Source organism: Motacilla alba, chromosome 1A (genome assembly GCF_015832195.1).
Source record: "Motacilla alba alba isolate MOTALB_02 chromosome 1A, Motacilla_alba_V1.0_pri, whole genome shotgun sequence".
In the NCBI taxonomy this organism is placed as follows: Eukaryota; Metazoa; Chordata; class Aves; order Passeriformes; family Motacillidae; genus Motacilla; species Motacilla alba.
In genome coordinates, this window is record NC_052031.1 from 71,750,804 (window position 1) to 71,773,913 (window position 23,110).

The 23,110-nt window shown below is 46.5% G+C and overlaps 1 protein-coding gene across 14 annotated transcripts in view; it reads left to right on the forward strand.

Moving 5' to 3' along the window:
- SOX5 (SRY-box transcription factor 5) overlaps nucleotides 1-23,110 on the forward strand; it is a 281,758-nt gene that overhangs the window by 223,612 nt on the left and 35,036 nt on the right. For 13 of the 14 annotated variants that reach the window (XM_038155101.1, XM_038155100.1, XM_038155102.1 and 10 more), the window contains one exon: nucleotides 3,019-3,165. In XM_038155101.1, the coding sequence (XP_038011029.1) occupies nucleotides 3,019-3,165 (147 nt within the window). The remainder of the gene's footprint in view (nucleotides 1-3,018; nucleotides 3,166-23,110) is intronic. The other variant, XM_038155099.1, reaches the window with a different exon arrangement.

A 23,110-nucleotide genomic window follows, 5' to 3' on the forward strand; every position in this document is an offset into this window, starting at 1 on the left:
GTTAACTAGGTTTCAGACCCTTGCAATTTCATAAACACATGCTTTTCCTTTGGGGGCTGGGCCTGACACTGCTTTTTCTGTAGAATGGTTGGTTTGTGTTGCAGACAGAGACTTTTAAGAGAGGACTCTTACAAGGGACCTTTTATAAAATTTTATTGAATGTTTGGTTTTAATTCTCAAAATAAATCAAATTGAGGCGAGATGTTGAATCTGATAACAGGAGGACAGGAGGTTTTCAAAAGCATGAATGCAGGCTTTATAGATTTTGTTCCACCCCTCCTTCCAGGTTCCTCCACACCGCACTGTGTGTTTCATTCTCTTCAGGTGTGTCCATCCCCGAAGTGAGAGCAAAGCATGCATTTGGAATTTCATATACTCCACTTTTTCACCTGAAAATAAGGCTTTCTTCTGGGCTGTTGCATGGAAAAATTCCTTCCCAGTGCTTGTTTGGTCTTTGCTTGCATTGTCAGAACGGTGGCTGGCGACAGAACTGTGAGGAGGAGCTGGCTCCAGCCATTGCTCGTGGAGCACTGGAGGGTGTGAGGTGTGCAGATCCTTGGCCATGCTGTTGGGAGTGTGTTTCATGTCGTTTACTTCAAAGATTCCAGCTTTGGATAAAGATTCACTTGGGAAAGTCTTTCCCCCCAAAAAATTTCTGCAAAGCTCAGATATGGCCTGTCAGGAATCCCCAGTTGTCCAACCTGAGTGTTATTTTTTATGTGGGCTGGACATGTTCTCTGATATCTAATCTATAGATCAGATGTGCAGCAAGCTGAACCTTTGCTGCCTAATGGCCATTTGGCTTTCTTTTGTCTTTTCCCCGTGGTTGCCCAGGTTTGTTTTGTCAGGGAGCAGAAGGAAAGGCACAGCTGTGCCAGGTGTGCTCTGTCACCCCCAGAGTCCCGTGCTGCTGGGGCTGTTCCCTCGTCACGGATGCCGTTTCTTCACCCATTGCCCCTCTGGTGCATTAATTCAAACATGTGCTGCCTCGGCTCCTTGGAGCTGCCTGCTGTGGTTCTTCCCTGGCCCACAGAGACCTTGCTCCTTCCTCCCTGCACAGTTTGGGCTTCTTTGGGAAGCATGAATGGCAGTGAGCTTCAGCTGATAGTACAGGCATTGGAGTCTGACTCGCTTGGGGCTGGGCTGTGTTTGATGACTCTATCTGTCATTGATTTGCATCTCTTTGGCTCAGATGGGGGTAAATTCATAAATAAATTTGAGGGCAAGCAAAGGGAGAGCAGATGAATGAACGGTTGATGGGGCAGGAGAGGGAGACTAGGCAGAATGGGATGGATTATTGGTTGTATTATTTATTATTATTGGATAGATTATTGTACTATGGAAAAATAAGGGCCAAGCAGTGATCCAAGTAGAGAAAATAAACAAAAAGGATTCAAAACTGAAAATAACAGAGAGTCTGAAAAGAGTAGAGTGAAACAGAAGTAAGAAGTTGGTGACTGATTGCACTTGAAGGAGCAGTGGGTACTTTCAGCTGTGTGAAGGGCTGGGGCTGGGCAGCAGCAGAGGGAAAGGCTTGTGCAGGGAATTTGGGGGGATGTGCAGGGAATTTGGGGGGATGCACAGGGCTGCCCAAGATTCCGAGCCCTTCAATCAAGGGCTTTTTTGCTGTGAACCATATTTGCAATGTCTCTGCACCTTTTGCACAGATCCAGACAGAATAATCGTGCAGTGAATTCTCATGGTCCTCTTTCAGCCTTGCTGGTTTGGGTTGGCTTTTCTTTGTGCCCTCCCATCTTCCCTCCTTCATCACATAAAATTACCTGAGAAACAACAGCAGAACGGCTAAGCACTGCCAGCCAGACTCCTAGACTCAGCTGTATTGAGGCCACCCTGGTTTTTCACATCCAGTTCCCTATTTCTGCGTGTTGTCCCCTGTCATGGGCAGCTCAGGAGCTCTGTAGGTGCCAGCCTGCAGGCAGGCAGCTCCTTGTTCAGTGTTTCACACCCAGCACTGAGCTCTAGGCTGGGTCCTGGGGCAGGGTGCTGGGGCTGAGCAGGGAGGATCTTTGTTAGTCCATTCCTGCTCTCCTAGGCTCCTGCCTGGGGAGTTCCTCCCCGTGCACAAAGCAGCAGCAATTGCTGCTTCTCCTGCCCACCACGTTTATTCTCTCTTTCTTTTTATGTTTTATTAGGGGGTGAGGGGAGCTTCCAGGCACTTCTGGTTTGCCTACTTTCCAGCTGCTTTTGACCTCTGTCCCTTAAACTCTTAGAGTAGTGCTCAGCTTTGAACAGATGACTGTGATTATAGGTGTTCACATGTTAATAATAAAATATGTATTTAAAGTGCCTTACTGGTTTAATTTTGAAGAGAAAAACATTTCCACTCTGTGTCTGTATTTCATCTATCACAGAAAGGTTTCTTAGAATCAGCTGGGGCCTCTAATAACAGTTAATGGACAGCGCTTTACCATTGCTGTGTGTGTATTTATATTGACTCTAGTGGTTCCCCACAACTCAGCTGAGAGTGGACTCCCACAGTAATTACTGAATAAAATTGTGGCATTCCCTGTCCCAGACACCTTACAGCCTGGGGGAAAGCAGGGAAAACACAGCAAGTAAAATAAAGAAACGTAAAATGGAAGCACAGAGACCATCACATCCAGCAGCTTCCCAGGGGCTGGTGCATGTTCCTGGTGGGAATGCTGTAATGCCTGTGTCATCTCAGGAGAGGAGGGATGGTCCAGCAGCTCAGGCAAGCCATGGGGATCAGCCCTGTGGCCTGTTCTGAGTCCCTGGACACACAGGGAAGCTGGGACACTTCTCATGGTGACGTCTCTCGTCCGTCCCTGGAGGAATGAGTCACAGAAGTGAAGATAACAATTCATGTCTTCAAACACACATGTGCTAAATAAAAAATGCCCACTGGAAGGAAAACGTCTCATCTGCCGTAGGAGAAGTTTTGGGAAGATGATTTATTTATTTATTGATGGTTTCTGTGCTGTCTGCCTCCCCAGCCCCGTTTTTTCTCATCTGTGTTTTTTTGCTCTGTTTCTCCAGCAGTTGTATGCTGCCCAGCTTGCTGCCATGCAGGTGTCTCCTGGAGGCAAGATCCCTGGCATTGCCCAGGGGAGCCTTGGTGCTGCCGTGTCCCCCACCAGCATCCACACAGACAAGAGCACAACCAGCCCTCCTCCCAAAAGCAAGGTACTGTACCCTGGGCCTCTCTTCTGCAGAGCTTCATTCCAGGATGTCCCCTGCATGGGAGGGCGTTGTTAAAACATCTGGGAGGAATTCAGCTGAGGAATGCAGGGACAAAGCAGTCCTGCGTGGGTGACAGCAGGAGCTGGGTGAAAAGTGTGTCCTTCCTTTTTGTCAGTGCCCTCTAGCACGCTGTCCATGTCCTTTATCACGTCAGGAGAGATTCCCTGAATTGACAGTGGTGTCTTGTTCTTACCCTGACAGTAAAGCAGCACAGATTAAAAATAACCAGACAAAGAAATAATAGCATTGTCAGCCCAGTGAGATACATGTTCAGGGAATGAGAGACATGCTTGAAATCAGGAGCTGCTGTGTTGGTGAATCAGGCTCTAGGTCATCTCTCTCCTTACTGTAGTTTCTGACTTCCTGTGGCTTTTCCTTGGCTTGGCCTCTTGGAGCAAGAAATCACAAACCTGTGCAATACTTCATTGTGCATTTTTGGGTTTTCTAAAAAGTGTTTGGTTACCCAGTTTGTGCATTTTACAAGGTGGGGGTCTTGTGTGTGGCTGGCAGCCTGTAGATCTACACCTAAAGTCCCCGGGTTGATTTTGCTTCTGCTGTGCAGCAGGAGACTCTCAGGAGGTCTGAGGGGTACAGTGTGGATTTTGTGGCAACTGCAGGATTCCAAGGCCTGCCGTATCTGCTGGGAACATGGAGCATAACCATTTTTACTGGCAGCTGTCGAGATCAGCTCTGTTCTCTCCTTTGTTGTATTGCTTTTTCATATTTTTAGGTGTTCCAGTGCCTTTGGCTTGCAGCTCCGTAGGGGACAAACAGAACTTATTTTTCAAAGGGGGGGGGGGGATAAGCTAAAAAAAGTGGGCCAAAAGGAAAGGAAGGGGACTCCAAAAGGCTGTAAAATTGTGCAGAGTAAGTCCTGTGCTGCATGCTGTTTTCAATCTGCTGTGTGCCAGCTGGAGGCTCGGAGAGAGCGAGGAAAGGGAAGGGATAATGCTGAGAAATGATAGAGTGGCTGTGACCTCCAAGCTCAGCCTGGAAACCCAAGACATTGATTTCACTTAGCATTCCTGCTGAGAGAGCCACGGAGTTCAGCTGGGATGAAAGAACAAGGCTCTGTTCTAATGGTAATGGCGTGTGACAGACACGTCCCTCTGTCTGTCCTCAGCAGCAGCCAGGTGGGAGCTGCACACAGGGCACCTGACCTGCCCGGGCTGCTGTGCCAGGGCTGCTCTGAGCTGTGAGCCCAGCCTGGGAGCACGGTTATTTATAATACTGAACGGTGAAGAAACCTTTCTAGAGCCCACAGCAGTTAGAATAAGGGTTACACCGTAGCGCAGTGGCCTGGCTCAGAAAACACGCTGGCAAATCCATCACAATGGCAGAAACTGAAGCTTATGTGTGGGAGCTAAACACCTTCCTTGGTGTCTGTGTGGACCTTTCTTTGCTTTTTCAAAGCTTGTTTGTGCTCAACAGCTTCAAAAGTTTATTTTCTTTGCTGATTATTTTTATATTTAGTTTTTTTCCAACATCATCAGGGAATATGTCTTGAGTTTCACAGACCTTTTTTAATTTATTTTTTTTTAAATCCCCATAAGCAGTTTGGTTCCTGAAGTTAGTTTGTGGTGATCTTTCTCACTCTTACTGTGCATCAGACCTCCACAGATGAATAGTTAAAGCCTTAGAGTAGCTTTCAGTAGATGCTGTTTACTGAATCTCTGTTCTCAGCCCACAGTTTACACTGGCACAGCTTTGGTAATACCCTCGAGTGTTTGGAGACAAGGAGACAGCCTTACCTGAGAGTGTGTCAAGCTACTGGCAAACATCTAGGTCACTTCTGAAAAGCTGTGGCATTTTCTTCTCTTGTGTAGTGTTAAAGTTAGCGTGCTGCTCTTTGCAAGGATTCTTCAAAGTCAGCCTCAGCAGCAGATGGAACAACTGTTGGCTCTAGAAATGCTGAGAAGCATCAGGGGGAGTTTGCCAAGGATCATCCTTTAAATCTAGTAAGACTTGAAAACATCCCTGAAACTCCTCTAAGACCTTGGCAGCTCCTGTTCTGGCAAGGCCTTTATCGGTGGCCTCAGCAGTGTCTGAGCCCCGTGCTGGCCAGGCTGGCCTGGCACCTCGTGCCCCCTGCTCTCTCGCGGCAGGGAGAGCCGCGCTCCCGTCCCAGCCCTGCCGCTCGGGGGGCCGCGGATGGAGCTGCCATTCTGCCGTGCTGCACGCGTGCTGTCAGGGCTCGCTCGGTGCCTCCTTCCAAGGAGAGAGCCGTGCCAGCAGAGCTGATTTGAGAGGCAGAGCTGGTGGAGGCTGTCCAAGAGAGAGGCGCGCGTGTCTTGCGGAAATGGATCCGAGCGCAGCTTCTTCTGGAGCGCTGTGCAACAGCTGGTATGCTAATCACACCGTTCACACGCACCGGGCCCCTGCACAGCCCTGAAAGGCAGCCACCCCGAGCTCTGCCACACTGGCTGCACTTCCAAGCTCTGGCTCCAGCCTTTGATCGTCTCAGTGCCTCCCTGTGCCCTGCTGCTGCTGCTGGAGGTGCGTCGCCACGACACTCGTATGAAAATCCTTTGCTGGGATTTTCTTCTCCTGAGAAGCTGAGGAGCCTCAGGAAGGAAATGTGAACAATAACTCTCTGCTGCTGTGGAGTGCAACAGGTGCTGCCTTGGTTGGTCCGTGGGAGGTGTTTCTAATTAATGACCAATCAAGGATGCAGCTGGCTCAGACTCTGCTCAGTCACAGCCTTTGTCATTCATTCCTTTCTGTTCCTGTCCAGCCTTCTGATGAATCCTTTCTCTCTATTCTTTTAGTATAATTTTAACATAGCATTTTTAATACAATATATATCCTAACATAATAAATCAACCTTCTAAAACATGGAGTCAAAAGTCTTGTATCTTCCCTCGTCCTGGGATCCCTGCAAATCCAACAGAGGTGCTTGCAGGCTCCCAAGTGCAGAGAGCAGGCAGAGGTGCAGATAAGGACTAGGCAGAACAACTTCCCAGCCCCTCTCGTGGTTCATGTCAAGCCTTGCTTGTACAGGGCCAGGCACAAGATAAAATGAAGCAGTGTTGTAGGCACTGTGTTTGTCTGAGCTGTGACCTGTGCCGTGCTAGCAGGGCTCCCACCTGATCGCTCCAGATCAGGGGCTTTGTGCCCTGCATGGGGACAGCAGCTTCACCCTCACTTGGAAATGCTCAGGGCTTTGTGTCTAGCTTTTTGTGTGGCATGGATAAATATAGCATCCAGTGCCTGCATGCTGCAATAGTCTGGCCCTTTCCCTGTAACCTTTCGAGTGCAGTAACTCTGGAGTGAGTTTCCAGTGCAGCTTGTGAGTGTAGCTAAACGTTCCCCCCTTAAATGGAGCAGAGTGTATTGTCTGCAGCATCTGCTGTAAAACAGGAGCAATTCAGTGTCAAATGTGACAGCAGAGGATTCCTGGGCACTTTTCTTTTAACCTTGCTGTGGCCTCAGCCCTAACCCTGCTCACAGTTGTGTCCCCATCAATGACAAGAGCACACAGATTGTCCAAATCAATTTTCCTTTTTGTTCTATTCAAACACTTCTGGCAGTGATGCTCCGCAGTAGCACCTGGGAGTTGTGACAAGCAGAGGAAACGTGTTGCAGACAAGGAGGAGCAGCACCAAGCAGCTGGATATACACAGTCACTTCCTCCTCAGCTGCAATATTCAGAGAAATATCGATCTGAGTCTTTAACTGAAGAGGGTGCTTTAGTTTCACGCTGTCTGATCACCACAGTGAGAACTTCTGATGGAGTTCTCTCCGTGTCACCTATGGGCAGCGATTAAACGGCCTTTGGAAGTTTTAGTGCTTGTGCAGGTGGGCCTTGGGGTGGCCAGAGTCTCTGCAGAAGAGCTTGTTCTGTTTGTGAGGGGTGTCTGCTGGTGGTGCTGCTGCCAGCAGCCCCGGCTCTGCCTGCGCCCTGCCTGGGAGTGCGAGGGGCAGACAGAGCAAGGGTGCCTGCTCCATTCTCCCCCAGGGAAGGCCAGGGAGCCACACAGCCACTGCTCTTTCCAAGTCCATGTGAGACCAGGGGAAAAGCAGAGACTCAGAGCCTTTGGAAATGGGCGTTTAATTCAGACACAGCACGGGCTGTATTGCTAGGAAAGGTGAGGGGGCTGTGGGGAGCTGGTTGTGGATTTTCTGTCCCAGGCAAAACTGATGATGGGACTGCCTGGTTTTGGTAGGAAAGCTTTCTTTATAAAAATATAGTGGAAAAAAGAAAAGGAAATTCCTTTTCCCTATTTCCTTGTCTGAAGGAAAGAAGAAAAAGGCCCTAAAGCAGTAAAAGGCCCTAAAGCAGTAAAAGGCCCATAAAACTCATCTCTATGATGTTTCTGATTCTACTTCAGGCAAATTGTTGACTTGAGCTTCATTTTCAATGACTACCCTAAGCAGCCCTGTTAAGTTGGGTGCATTTGTCTCCCTTTCTCTCATCTCTCCCTTTCATACGATGGTGCAGAATGTGGAATTTTATCCTGGGGAGATCTTGGGGCAAACATTAGTGCCCATTATGTGCTCAGCTGCATCACTCACTTGCCACATGGCTGTGAGTGAGGAGAAGCCTGGCTGAAAAGTGGACATTCAGACTCCTTGTACCCTCAGAGCTGCTATTTGTGAACATGCTAATGGAAAGCATCTAATTTAAATTGATAAAATGGCGTGTGCAGGTGATCAAAAGGCATGATTGTGTTGGAGGGGAACAAATTCTTATCCCTGAAGAGCAGAGAACAGGAACCTGTCTGAAACTAACCCACAGCACAATTAGAGCCCAGGTACTGATGGCAGTCTTGTCCTGTCTAGTGGTTGGAGAGCTCAGCAGCTGCTGAATGCCTGGCCAAGCAACAGGAAATGAAGGCACCCCTATTTTCAGTAGAGTGCTGAGGTATTTCAGAATGAAGGACAGCAGTTCTCACTAAAGTGATGCAAGACACAGCGTCCCTGGTAAAACACTGGGCTGTATTTACAGAACTTTTATCTCCAACGTTTGCAAGCTCTTCTATTTTTGAGAGTTTCCAAGCTGGACACAATTCTTCATATTTAAAAAAAAACCTTGCTAAATTAATCTATTAATCTTTTCAGCACCGGAATAACAATTAGCACTGGAATATTATACATCAGTACATCCAAAACAATCTTCAGTGATTGCATTTCCCAATCCCCTTGCCAGAGCCTCAGACAGGTCAGAAATAGCTGTAAGGTAATCAAGGGAAAGTTTACAGATGCAGTGATGAGCAGGGAGCTGTAAACTGGGACCCCATCTGTGCTGTGCTCTCTCTGCAGTCTCCCCGCCCACCCTGTAGTTAATAATCTCTTTACCTGGGAGCCTCTCTCGTTTGCTGCCCATGCTTTTGATCCTAAACAGGAAAATGGGGAGCTGGTGGCACAATCTTTGAAGTTGTTTTCCTCTTCCTTGCTCTTCTGCCCGTGTCTGACATGCAGGCTCATAAACAATGCCTTTTTAAACCATTTGCTGGAGCCCAGTGAAAGGATGAGTATTAATGGAACTTCTTAAGGTGCTTTTCTAAAATAGCAAATGGGCTCCAGACAATAAAAGCAATGTTAATAGCAGCATCTAAACAGCAGCAGGGCCTTGCCCAGCACTCTGCTGCCTAACAGCCCTCCTTACTTGCCTAAAAATAAATGAGATATGTGGAGGGCTCCTAGGATGAGCTGTCCACAGCTCCTCTGCCCTGATCCCCTATCTCTCTGGCACAGTGTGCCTCACCAGCAGAGCTGCCAGGCAGTTAACCCTTGTCAGGCCCAGCTGGCACTTCTCACAGTGAAAACTCAGAGGGAAATACAACAAAAAGGGGGGAAGAGCCCTCCAAAATCTCTGATGGCAAAACAGAAGTGAGATGCGCAATTATCAAGCAAGACTGCTTTATTCCTGAGAGAGAGGTCCTCAGAAGCCAGACAGGGAGCAGCAGAGGTGTAAAGCACGTGGTAAAAAACAGGCACTGTGTCCTTTCTGCTGTTCTTTGCTGTTAATGCCTTTTGAACCTGGTATAATAAATTAAATTGGTGGGAGGGCAGCAGCAGTTCTCGTCAGTTTTGTGAAGATGATCCCCACTCATACTGAGCACCAAGGTGTTTATTGCAGCAGGCCCTGTGGCCTCCAGGAGGTGTTTCCAGAGCCCCTCAGTGTTCAGGGGGGCTGGGGTCTGGCACTGGGTCTTGCCCTGTTCCTCAGGAATTCCTGAGCATGAACTTCTCAGAAGCTTTCTGGACAGAGCTGCCCTTCTTCTGTCAGGTGGGACGAAGAGCTGGGATGAGAAAGAGCAAGAGGAGACTGGATTAGTCCCAAATAAGAAAACAGTGTCACGGTCAAGGGTTTTGTAATGCCACTGAGAGCTGTTGAGCTGATGGTGCCAGTTGTCCACAAAGTCCCAAAAATAGCATTAAAGGGCTTTAGGAGAGCGTGCAATCTGGAGCTGCATAATGCAACAGAGAAAAAATTTGATTTCTCTGGTTGCAGTGGTTTTTGCTGATACTCCTCGCATTTGGGTGGCCTTGGTCTCTGGGGAGAGTTAAAAAATATTTAGCAGAAGGTCTTCATGCTGAAGAAGGGGAACCAGCCATGAGGAGAAACACAAGTTTCAATGAAGTTCTTTCTTCACCGTGGGCTGCTGAGTGCAGCAGCCCTGAAAAGATGGGGAACCAATATTAGCTCTAAGTTAAATATGGATGACAAACCAGAGAGCTATGTCAATATCAGATTAATGTATCGTTTCCTTCAGCATGTGGAATTCTTGTTAAAGGTCATCCTTTATTCCAGAGATTTGTTTTTCAGACTCTGGGCTGTGGAGAGTCTCTAAACCAAGGGATGTGTTTGTTCCAGGAGCACAGGCTTGTGCAGGTGACGGCAGGGTAGCAATGAACCTGTCCCAGGGATGAGGAGGGAGACGGAAACCAAGCAGAGAACTCTCCCAGATAATTCCAGAGAGGAACCAGGTACTTCCTGTCAGGATTAAATCTTCCCTTTTGCAGCTCCCGATCGAGTGTTTGGGCATTTCAGTGTGTGTGCCAGTAGCCAAAAGAACGTGCAGAGGCTGTGTTGGCAGGTGTGTAGTGGGCAGCAGCAGAGCCACCCCTTACCAGAGGTACAGCTCCTTTTCACCACAGGAAGGGAATGTCTGAGGTGGTGGAATGGAGTGTGATCAGTCTGACAGCTCCCAGGAGCTGCTTGTTTTGTCTGCAGAAGGGTGGTTTGTATCCACGCTGCATGCTGGATTTGAAATTAGCTCCTCTTGACATGCTCTGACAGAATGCAGCTCAAAGTAAGCAGCAGAGAAATGCGTTGTGCAGTAAGGGTTCCTGAACCCAGCTGAATGATAATCACCTAACAAGGGAGCTCCAGAAATATTTTAATCTGAAACATTTTAATCTCTAATCCCTGGTAGCTGTGGATATCTGAAGAGAAGCAAAATTTAGCAGCAGAGTGGAAAAATCTGTTTTATTTTCAAATTCAACAAGACAGTTTCTTTTAGATTAGTGTTAACTTCAGATTTATTGAAGTGCTTGGCAGCTGTTTCACTCAGGTTTCTCAGAACTACACATTTGTTGTACAGAATGCAGTTTGGATTGTGCCGTGTAAAAGGAGCTGTTGCAAAAGAGGGATTCAGGGACATTATGTGGAAAGCATCACTTTAGAGTACACATATTTTCCAAAACAGTGTGGCTACGTGTTTTGATTTTATAATGGAGCCTCCTTAAGGTCCAAGGTCCTGAAGTCTTGTGAGTATGTAAGAATCTCATTTAAAGAAAAATCTTCATGTTGTCATGCCTGAAACTTACTTAGAGATTGGTATAAATGTATCTCAAAGGCTTAGAAAGCAGCTAAGAAAATTAATCTATGAGTTACTTTCTTATTAAAGTGGGATTAATTTTCAGTCTCAAATGATGGAAGATTTCATCTTGACAATTCTGCTAAGACGTAAATACCTCACAGCAGAGCTAGACTTTCCAGTGCAGAATCTCCCAGTAACAGTGTTTCAGTAGTGTCCAGAGAGAAAATTCAGGAGCATCTGAAGAACATCAGAGGCAGACAAGCGGATGAAACAGGTTCTTCCATATGAAACTGGTTTAAAATTTCACTCTCGGTCACGTGTCCTCATCCGTTAGTGCTGTCACACTGTGGGTTCCAGTGGGTACGTTTCGTGCTGATGAATGAGTTCGGTTTCTGTTTGTTTCATTTCAAGTTGCTACATTTTTCCTTGCTGCTTTTAAAGGAAAGATAAGCTATTGCCAGAACTGGTAAAAGAAAGAGGATATTAGGAAAAAAGCGTTTGCTAAAAGATTTCTGAGTGTCTTGGAGGGGAAGACCGTGTCTCTGACAGGAGCAGCAGAGAAAGTTTTTCAATTCAGAGATGTTACAGAAGTATTTTGGCTTTTGAGCTATTTCATGAGTTATTGGTGTTGCTCCAGCTTTCCTGTGGCTGTGCCAGCCCTGCTGCTGTGCTGGGGGCCTGTGTGTGTGTGGATGGAGCCCAGGTCTGTCCAGGCTCTCCAGCTGCCGTGGCAGGCAGTGACATCTCAGCCAGGATCAGCCACCCTGAGCTGTGAGTGCAGCCACCAGAGCCCAGCAGGAGCTGCTCAGCCCAAGCACAGCCCAGCCTGACGCCACCAAGGGCTCTCCAAAGGGCAGTTTCCAGGTGCATTTATGCTCTCCAGAGTGCTCCAGAGAAAGCAGAGCACCATGAAGGCAGCAATGCAGTGACAGGGTTAGTAAAGCAGCTTTAATTCAGTGTACAGCTGGGGAGAAAACATATGTGTGCAGCATTCCTGGAGAGCGTTTTTGTTGTGAGGGTTCTTGTGAATGTCTTTCTTTCCAAAGGTGGCTCTCTCAGGGAGAGCAGTCATTCCAGGTCACTGGTTATTTTTATCTTTAGCCATGCTAAGAGCTGTATAGGCTTCAGGTTACAGCTGTAAGTTAATATATTTTGAATTTAGCTTGTTGGTTGCCTCAGTCAATCTTGAGCTCTGCTAATCTAAACTCTTGGCTTTTTTCTGCTTTGCTTGCAGATCAGAATGACCCTTTTTGTGCTTATTTCCAATACTCTTAGTCTTCTCTGAAATGGTCTTCTTTCCTTTTCTGGGTACTCTCCTCCTAGTTTCAAATGTCCACAGAAAATAGAGCCTGCAGTTAAAACTCTGAAATTAATTAATTTATCACAGTTTGCTTATTATTTGTCACGACTGAGTGGACAGTCTGTACCTTTAACCTTTTCTGTAAAGGCACAGACCAGATTTGGGGTCAGGAAAATTCGACACGTGCATACACACAGACCTTGTGCACACTCGCACACACAGATGAATGCTGGGGTTAAAACCATCCCACATCTGCACAGCTGCCAGCAGCCTCAGCCGTGGGACATGTGAAATCCCAGGTGGATGTGCTGTGTGCTGCTCCTGCCCCTCCTGTGCTGCTCCTGCCTGTCCTGTGCTGCTGTGGATGTGGTGTGTGCTGCTCCTGCCTGTCCTGTGCTGCTGTGGATGTGCTGTGTGCTGCTCCTGCCTGTCCTGTGCTGCTGTGGATGTGCTGTGTGCTGCTCCTGCCTGTCCTGTGCTGCTCCTGCCTGTCCTGTGCTGCTGTGGATGTGCTGTGTGCTGCTCCTGCCTGTCCTGTGCTGCTGTGGATGTGCTGTGTGCTGCTCCTGCCTGTCCTGTGCTGCTCCTGCCTGTCCTGTGCTGCTGTGGATGTGCTGTGTGCTGCTCCTGCCTGTCCTGTGCTGCTCCTGCCTGTCCTGTGCTGCTGTGCATGTGGTGTGTGCTGCTCCTGCCTCTCCTGTGCTGCTCCTGCCTGTCCTGTGCTGCTGTGGATGTGCTGTGTGCTGCTCCTGCCTGTGCTGTGCTGCTGTGCATGTGGTGTGTGCTGCTCCTGCCTGTGCTGTGCTGCTGTGGATGTGCTGTGTGCTTTCCTGCCTCTCCTGTGCTGCTCCTGCCTGTCCTGTGCTGCTCCTGCCTGTGCTGTGCTGCTCCTGCCTGTGCTGTGCTGCTGTTCTCACCCCAGTGCTGGCTGGCAGGATTCCCGTGGTGCTATCTTTGGGCCTGGCTTTGTCAGCCCCTCTGGGCTCCAGCGCAGCGAGTAATGCTGTGTAAATACGTGTTATTACTGGTGAAGAGATAAAATTATCTTGTGCTTTCCAAGTGCCCCAGTGTCTTGTCTTGATGATAATTAACTGGTGACATACACATTGAGTCAGTGCTCTAGGATTTGTGCCCAGAATAAGTCACAGAAACATAGCAGCTTTAGCACAGGAGAAGAGGGTGAAGGGGGCTTTTTTCCCCCCTTTTTATTTTTTTTTCTTCTTCTGGATAAGATATGAAAACTGCCCAGAGCTGGCCCTGTTCAGAAAAAGCAAATCAGTCTCTTAGAGTTCTTTTTTTAAGATGTCAGCTTCCCTCTCATACACTTCTGTGTGGACAAAGAATGTCTTAACATCTGTATTGAAGGCATCATTAAAATAAAAGGAGATCTGTAGACATCAGCCATAAATCATCAAGAAATAGCTCGTGGGTAACCTTTGACACAGTTGAACCCACTGGAAATGAGCCAGAGCTGGATTCGCTGCCTTCAGGGAAGCCAGGAGGTGGACTGGAGGTCTCTTCTCTCTCCCTGTCTCTCTTCCCATCTCTGACAGTGTCAGCTTCTGGGAGGTAAAAGTGTTCTGGCTGAGTGATGGGAATGCATTTGGATGTGTTCTTAAATAGACATTTGTTTTTTGCCTGAAAAGAATAGGTTGGTCTTAATAGTGTGGTGCTGGGGGATTTTAAGGGTACTTTGTGAGGCAGTTGTCAGCATTACAAAAACTATTTTAACCAATTGTTTAGGCTTGAGGAGCAGCATGGAGTAGCTATTGTGTGTGGTTGCATGCATGTTCTCCAGAATTAACAGGGAAGGGGGAGATAAAAATCTGCCTAATTTTACATAATGGAATTTTAGCTTTCCTGTGATCTGACTTCAAATTCCTGCTGAGTTTCTACAGTGTAACAAAAATACTAGTTTGCTGTTGTTAATTTTAATTTCTAAGATGCAAGGTTTTAAAAGGAGCTGAAAGTATTCAGCATCTCATGGGGACAAACTATGAGTCTTACTAATGAATCCAGCAATTAGTGGTTCATTGTGCCTGCCAGCAATTTGGCCCCAGCACTGGTCCTGATGGTGATTTCATTTCTGCTGGTGTGAGGCAGGAATAGGATCTGAAGCCTGTGCACCAAGGGGGGCTGAATACTTCTTCAGCACTCTTCTGCATTCAGCAGCAAAAAGTAATAAACATAGGTAGGGTCAATATATATATACATATAGATATATAGAGAGAAAATTAAATATATAGCATCGATAGTAGTTCCTAAACTTAAAGGGCTGCAGATGTTGGTGTTGCCATGCAGTTTCACAAACATGTCTGATGTGTGCCCAGCTTCCATGGAATAATTCCTTTTCACAGGTGAAAGGTTGTCTTGTCCCCAGTTTTGTGACAGGGTTGAGGCCAAGGGGTGACATTTGCTTTCTTAGCCGTGTGCTCCTGTGCAGAGCACTAGAATTTATATTGGGTGACATTTTATGGTAGCTTCACAAAGCTGTTAGTGGCCATGCACAGAAGGTGAGGTGGGGAGTGGCTCGCTCAAGCTCCCAGAGAAAGTTGGTGTAGGGTCAGGGCTGAGCCCGGCTCTCTCGGCGTGAGCGAAGGGATCCGCAGTGGAGCAGAGGCCTGGCTGCAGCCATCCCAGCCATTCCCAACAGGCATTCTCCCGAGTCAGTCACCCCACGTGTGGGACCATGGATGGGCTACAAGGATTGAACAATCCTTCTGTGAGTGCAGAGTTTCTGAATTGTGTGTTGGCTCTCAGCATTCCCTGCAGTACCTTAAACTGCCTCCAGTTCCTGCAGCTGCTGATCAGATTTCATCTTTCTGCTCAAGGGAGGTGAAACGTAAAGATTTCCAGCAAGACCAAGTTTCACACAAAAATCATTTTGATTTTAGTGGTCTGGGATGCTTTTAACAGCATGCAAACATTAGAGACAGATGAGCTTTGTATTGATAGTTTTCCTTTGACAAGCTATTAGTTGGAAAAACAAATTGTCAAGCAGGTCATGGCTACAGTTGCAGACCACATTTTGCCACTTGGGTTGCAGTTGTGTGTATCTGTAGGCAAATGCAGTGTAAATTATCTTTGCACTACATATTCCTAGGGCTGTGCTTGCTGCCTGTCCCAGTGAGAAATCTACCTAGGCTGCAGAGAGATATCCAAAGTCAGACAAAGCACAGGTGTTTTTTGAAGAGGAATTTCTTAGCCCCCTGCCAGTTGTCCAAGCTGTTTGAAATCCCTTTTATTTCAAGGTCTTTGGACTTGTTTCTTCTAAAGTTTTCAACAGCTGGTTTTTTGGGGGTTTTTTGGGTTGTTTTTTTTTGGTTTTGTTTTGTTTTGGTTTTTTTTTTTTTTTTTGGTTGGTTGGTTTTGGTTTTGGTTTTTTTTTGAGGGGTGGGGGGAGGATTGGTTTTGTTTTGTCTTTTTTCCCCCTGAATCTTAGCAACTGTGAGCATCCCTGCCTCTCCTGCCTGACCACAGCAGGATGAGGGGTCTGTTGCTAATTTGTTTTGATATGGTTCTCTTTGGTCTGTATTCTTTTTGAAATTAATTCCTTTTGCAGGTGTGGGGTTAGAGGTGGTGGTGTGCTCCCAGCGAAGGTGTCATCCACCACAGAGAGGAGGTGGGAGGCTTTGATCACTGTGGCTTCTGTTTTCTTGTTGTTCATTTAAAATGTACCAGTTTGTAATGCTGTTTGGCTTTGCAGGTCCTTGTTTTATTTCCTTCCAAGTCTCTCCCCATCCTTGCAGGTTTGTTGTTTTTATTGCTGTTCATTCTGCATAACATTTGCTGGGGATTATTCCTTGGAAGGTGGAACTCGAGGTTCAGTTTAGGCAGGAACAAAATCCCCTGCAATGTCTATTTCCATTTTTTCAACAGCATTGTTATGGGTGGAAGAGGGCATTCATAAGGACACAACTCCACATCTTCTGCCTTCTGGGTCTTATTGGGACAGAATGATGCAGAAAGGATTTAAAAAAACAAAATTAACTGGGGCACAGACCCCTACAGTTTCTACCCAGCACAGTTTCAGGACTAGATAACCACGGATCAAGCTGTCTGACCTCTGTCTGCTTTTCTTGCAACTTGTTTTGAAGCAGCTGGACATTTTAGGAGGCTAGTGCAGTATCAAAGGAGCTCCCAGATGCTGCTCTGAGGAAGAGTGGCTCTGCTCTTCCTCGTGACTCAGCTGCTTACTCACTCTGTGAGATTAGGCAAATCATTTAGCCACTTTGTGCCTTATTCTTCCCAGCTGTAAAATAAGGCAAAAGCTGTCAGAGTAATTATGAGCTCTAATTAATTAATATTTCCTACGGTACACTGGAGAAGTGATGTTTTTCCCCTCCTGTACTTTACTGGTTGCCATGTATTTCAGTGGGGGCAGTTTGGGACAAGCAGTCTTCATAGGAAGAATCCTTTCCCTTCCTTTGCCCCACAATTTTGTGATACTTTCTAATGATTTTTACAGCATGTGATGTGATTTTCATGGTGAAAATTGTGAAAAATCATTTGTCATCTTCCCCTGCAGATTTGCAGTGTCTGCATCAGTCGCTGCTGAGCTGTGCCTGAATCACTCCCCCTGCTTAGCCTCTGACCTGAGGCTATTTATCAATAAATAACGTTATACCAAATAAACAGGTGGAGCAGTGATGTGGGAAATTCAGCTGAACAATAGATGCAAAAAGCCATCAGCAGGACCCGGGTTTGGCATGAAGCCAGACAAGGAGAATCCCAAGTGAATAGTCTTGCTGCCCTGGCTCCTGTTTTATCCTTCCTCAACATGGACCCTTCCCATTTCAGGATGAGCCTGGCAAGATTTGCTCCAAGCAGCTTCACTGGGGCTTTTCTGTATTTGAGGCTGCTGAGTTAAATTTTCCCTCACTTACAGATGCAGAAGGGGAAGGAGGTTTTTCACTATTAGGTGCAAGTAAAGGCTAAAAGCTCTTTGTCCCTGCAGTTTATTTTCATGCTGTACTGAAAATCCTCTTACTGGGTCCTCTCAGCAAGGTGTGAGCAGCTCTCACTTCTGCTGGTTCCAGTCAAACAGAAGAGCAAATGCCCAGTTAGAAGAATAACGGTGATAGAACTAAGCAATTTACTTCTGTGTGGATGAAAACAAATGCCTAAAGTTAGGATCTGCATTGGGATAAGCATCCATAACTCATCTGGTTTCTCTAGAGGTTGGTGGGACTGAAAACTCATGGTGAAGGGAAATGAGCCTAGAAATCTCATACTGGCTGCTTTCCTCAGACACATTGTGCTGTTTGTCTGTGGAGATTACGAGCAGAGTTCACAAGGATGGTTGGGCATTTTGGCAGTCCAAAGCCAGCCAGAAGCTGCAAGTGTGCTTTGGAGGATTTGTCTCTGAAGATCTGTGAAACTAAACAGATGAGTTTTCGGTAAACACGGAGCAGGCTGTTCATTCTGCTCAGCTGCATGTCCTGCTGTGTTCTCTTGGCCAAGCAGCCTGCCTTGTGCTCCACAGGGCCCCAGAGGGCAAGGTCCCAGTGCAGGGGTCCCTGCAGACCTTTGAAGAGTTTCTGTGTTCAGCGGTGTGAGCAGATGCTGCGCAGAAGGGAGGCCTTTGTCCCAGGCCATCCCTGGGCACACACTCTGGAGAGCAGAGCTGTAGTTCTCTCCCTAGGCACTGCTTTTGGGCTGCCCTGCAGCTCAGACATCCCACCCTTCGTGGCTGGGCTAGCAGGAGGGCTAAGGTGATCCCAGAATGTTGTGGTTTCTCCTCTGTTATTTCAGCCCCTGTGCTCTGTGCCTGACAGGATGGGTGCTGTGAGTGAGTGCTGTGTGTCACACACGAAGGTGTGAGGGGAAGGAGTCTGCCATCTCATGAACAGGTCATTCTGCATGTTCCTCTTTTGTCCTTCTGTGTCTGTGGGGGAATTGTGCATCCAGCTCTGGGAAGCAGGACTGCTAAATACAAAGTGAAAACCACCCAGCAGCCCTCTGGTTTTTACTGTGACAGTGTGCAGAGCAGACAAAATCAGAGCCTGGGCTTTGCAGGGCAGCAAATCCATCTTTATGGTGGCTGACTTCTTTCCTGCAGCTCCACTTCCTGTGAGAAAAAGGAAAGGGGAGGATGGTAGGGATCTCTCTGAGAGGAAAACCCAGGATATCCTCACTGAGTGTCCCTAGGGTTGCAGAAGAAGACTGGGGGAGAAGCCCTCTCTGCCCCAGGTGCTACAGGACAGATTCACCTCCTGTGTTCCTGAACCCCTTTTCTCCATGAACAAGGATGGGGGCTGTGCAGTAATCCTCCCAGGGTGTAAATCAGCCTCTGGGAGTAATTTATTCCCTGAGTAGTTCCCTACATGCAGAGCAGAGAACAGAAGGAGGATCTGGCACTAGTGCAAGGCAGCTCAGCTTCCCCCTTTGAGTCCCACGAATAGGTATTGGAGTATTTGGGCAGTGTCAGTAAAGTACTAACTTGGGTTGGATAACATGCTCTGAGTCCAGAAAGTACCTGCCTCCCGAGAGAAACTCATGCAGGGGAAGAGACTCAGCAAAGGAACACCATTAAAAAAAGGAAAAAATAAAAAGAAATTAAAAAAAAAAAAAAAAGGCAAAATGAAAAAAGCTGTTCTGGGTATAGAAAAAAAAAATCCAGGCAGAGATCCTTCTGCACCATCCCAGAAGTAAATGTCTGTGCAGAACCAGAAGGAAAGAACACGACTGCTCCTCATGCCTGCCCTCATCCTTCTCTTCAGTGCCTTTTCCCTTCTAAGCAGAGCCTGGTCGTGCCTTCTGCTCCCGGTGCTGAAACTTGTGGGCAAGAATACGATGAAGTGACTCCTCTGAACCTGAAGAATTACTCTGTTGTGTTTATTACAGTATCCTAACCAAGGTACCTGGTTTTATGTCTCGTAGGTGTTTTTCTACGTAGTTAGAGAAATTTCCACCTTTGCAGGAAGGGACGCATTATTCTTAATCAAAACTTGAGAAGTGGCAGGAGGAGGTACAGCTGCAGATGAGCATTATCTAATTCACCCATCCTGTCATGTGAACATCCCTGCTTAATTTAATACAATTATTTCATCAGTGAGGATAATATCAGCAGCATGATTCATTTATACATGTTTCACAACTGCCTTTACCTCTTGGCTTCTTGTTATCACTCCGGATAGTTCCACCACGAGTGGCTTCAGGAGAAGGGGAGGGGATGTGAAGGAAGCTGCCATTGTCTTTGTGTGAGCGTGTGGACAGCTGTAGTCTTGAGGGACACTGATTCCAGAGGATTTTCTTTGCATCTCTGCTGTTGTTCCTTATTTTGGTTAGACGTTTTTGGATAAGCAGGAGTCTGGATAAGCCACTGAGTGGCTGCATTGTTCCGTGGGCAACAATGGCATCATTGTCTTCTGCCCCAGACATGCCAGTGAGTGCTCCATATTTTGCATTTCTATTGAAATTAAGATCTCCAGGAAACAGAACCAGGGTGGGGGAGTGAGGCTTTGTTTCTGTTGAGGTGGCAGAGGCAATCTTGTAGAAGCCCCCCTCCCTGGCTTCTTATTTCTAACTCATTTGGCTGTAATTTGTACTGTCAAGGTCATTTAAATAGGCAGCAAGATGTGGTGAATGTGTTCCCAGAGGTCATGAAAAGCCTCTTTAGCAGAGCAGGCTGGGCTGTGCTTAAGCCAGGTCATTTAAGCACATTTGTGTTGCCAGTCAGATGATAGGCAGAGCAGTCCATGGTTTTGTAATAAACCCTGCGACCTGGGCTTGCGGCGTGTGCCGCCGTGGGATCCAGCACTCGGGTTTGGATGGCAGGACAGCAATTCAGGAACTGTGTTTTAATAGTGCACTAACTCTAAAATGTGTGAAAAGGAGTGAGATTATCAAACCCTAATGGATTGTCTGGGTTCTTCACCACCAGCCCTACCCCCCCTTTTTCATTCTCTGAGGCTGGTTCATTCATGTGGGCTATCAGTCTTTTATTCAGCTCTTGGTGTTGAAATAGTGCCATTTTTAATAAATGGTTTAGAGAGTTTCTCCAAATCAGATTTTATCCCCTTCTTTTCCCATATCTATTCTCCGTGGAGTTGAATTAACCTTTTATCCTAGGAGGAAGTAAATAGAGACAGCATGATGGCAAGATTAGCAGAGACACATTTCAGCCAGCTATTCCAAGGCTGGTGACTGAGAGTCACAATTCCTGGGTCTGTCTGAAGCTCTGCTGCTGTCCCTGCCTGGCTGTGGCCAAATCCCTTCCTTTTCCCCCTCTCTCACTTTTCCTCCATGTCAATAAGCACTTTGTGTTAACCTATAGCATTTTACCTTCCCGAAGGACCAAGCAAACCTTCTAACAGCAGCGTGATCCACACTCAGCTTGCCAGCAGCATGTCTGTTTGTGTGGCATGTCAGGCACTTGGACATTTTCTGTGTCTGAAGTTTGAAGTGTGACAGCTCAGAGTTTCACTAATCCAGGCTGAGTGAAGCTACAAAATACAGCTCTTGAATATTTCACTTACCCCCCAAATCCTGGTGTAGGTGGAGGGTTCTTTCTTTCCTCAAATACCTAGATACAAGCTGGGGAAAAAACTAGAGGAAATCAAGGATTTAAAGTTCCCTGAATTCAAGTTTTGGTTAATGAGTCTTCCAGTCCTGGGAAGCAAATCAGTTCTCCCTGAAGCAGCAGCTGTTGTGACCCAGCTGTGATGCAGGGGATGGGAATCTCTTTGCCAGTGCTTTGCTTTTTGTGGGTACATTTCATTAGCCCCTCTTCCTGTGTTTTTGCTTATGCTTTATTCTCTACACTTATTTTGTGCGTGTGTGTATTTTGTTTTGTAAGACAAATGTGCTACTTTTAAAGAGGCATTTCATAACCTTTAATCAAGGTCATATTTTATTTTCATCACATCTGTGTTTATATTATTACAAGCCTTTTGGGTCTTAACGTCTTGTAGTCTCAGCATTAATGTTTTGGCTGATACATAAAAAAAAAGTTTGACTTTAACTCTTTAAAACATCCTGGCTTGGGGAAAAAACCCACCTTATCAATGTCATCTTAGAATAGCTGCATTTCAAAAAAAGGCAGGGACCAATCAATGCTTTCTCTAATAAAAACTGAGTGCAGGGAGTAATTCTAGATTCTGTGATCCACTGCGTAAAATCAAATCTCCTGGCTGTTGAAAGATACCATCTACCTGAAGTGAAGATGCTACATCTGGGCTTTATCTTTTACGTCTCTTACTTGCCTGAGCAGTCTGGCATAATTGGGAAAATTCTGCTAATCTGTCATGTGGCACAATGTTAGCTGGGAGATTCTGTAGTTAAAAAATAAAGGCAGACTAGCATCTAATTCTGATTGGGGTTACACAGGCTCAGATCAATGATGAAGACAGTGCAGTTCTTGATTTAAGCTGGAAGAGCAGAGGATTCTGAGTTTATGGCTGCAGAAAGGGAAAAGAGTGAGATGTTTCACTGACTGGAGCGAAGATCCTAACAGCCATCTTCACACTTAACACAATTGTATGTTATTACTTGTCCTCCAGATATTTTTTAGTCCTTTGGAATAAATCAGTGTAGTTCCATATTGTAAAGGAAATGGCTGAAGTCATTACCAAATCGTGATGCAAGGCAGGATTTTTAATGCGTTTGACTTCCAGCGAGGATTTGAGAATGCTCTTGGAAATAACAGAAGTAGAAATGTTATGAAGACCAAACAGTGAAGTAGTATCATTTTGTAAATATATATAATAGCTGAAAATTGTTTACTTATCCTCCTTTATGAGAACCAAGCTTCTGTGACCTCCGATTAATTTACCATTAGCCTGAGCACACAATGAAAGTGAATGAAGGGGCAATTTGGGATGACATTTATCAGCTCTGGAGCTGTCGACTTCTATTATTTCCACAAGGCCTTACATTTCTTGGCTTCAGAGAAGGCTGTGCTGACTGGAATGAAGAGGAGCATTCTTGCTACCGAGAACAGCCGCAACACAAACAGCCTCATTGCTGGATGCCTACAGTGGGAAGAAAACACTTGCATTAAAGGAGATCAGAGCCACCCTTGTGTAGTGGGGCTGGACAGGACCTTGCCTTCACACCAGGTTAAAGAGAAGGGAACAGAAGAGCTGAGAAAAGGGAGAGGGAGCAAGAGGAGGGAAGGAAGGAAGCTTTATAGGGATTGGACAGCTGAGGGACTGAGGATGAGATTGAAAAAGCCTTCCTCAATGGGGTGTGGGTTGGGAGCCATGCTGCTTTTGCCAGGGGTGAGAGCCATCCCCATCAGGACTTGCTGCTGAGCTGCTGCTGCTCTGTCAGGTTTCTGCTGGGCAGGGAGCACCTTGCAGCTTTCTGCTCCACATCTGACATGGATCAGCCCCTGTTGGTGAGGCTTTCAGCAGAGGTCGAGAATCCAACGTGCATGGAAGCCAAACCCTCTTGGGCTGAGCTGAAACCAGTCTGTGGGCAGGTTTGCTTTGCTTCTCAGGCTGAATTCCAGATAAATGCATGGCTTTGCTGTTCAGGGATCCTGCTCTGGCACAGGGTCGCTGTCTCTGGTTGGTTTGTTGGCTCGTTTGTACTCAAAACTTTCATGCAACTGACTCAGTACCAATTTCACAGCATTATAGTTGGACTGTTGTGAGACTTCTTTATTTTTTAATTGAAATCAGGGGACTAGCAAAGCAAGTCCCCTTCCATTTGGCTGGTATTTTATTTTATCTTTATCTGTTGTATTCTACTACAATGGATTTGTATTTCTGTAAAGTAACAAATCCCTTCTAAAAATGTCGAATGCCAGTTTTACTGGTGACATTTTTAACCCTGCAGCCTGAATCTCCTGGAAGATCAACAGAACTCTGCC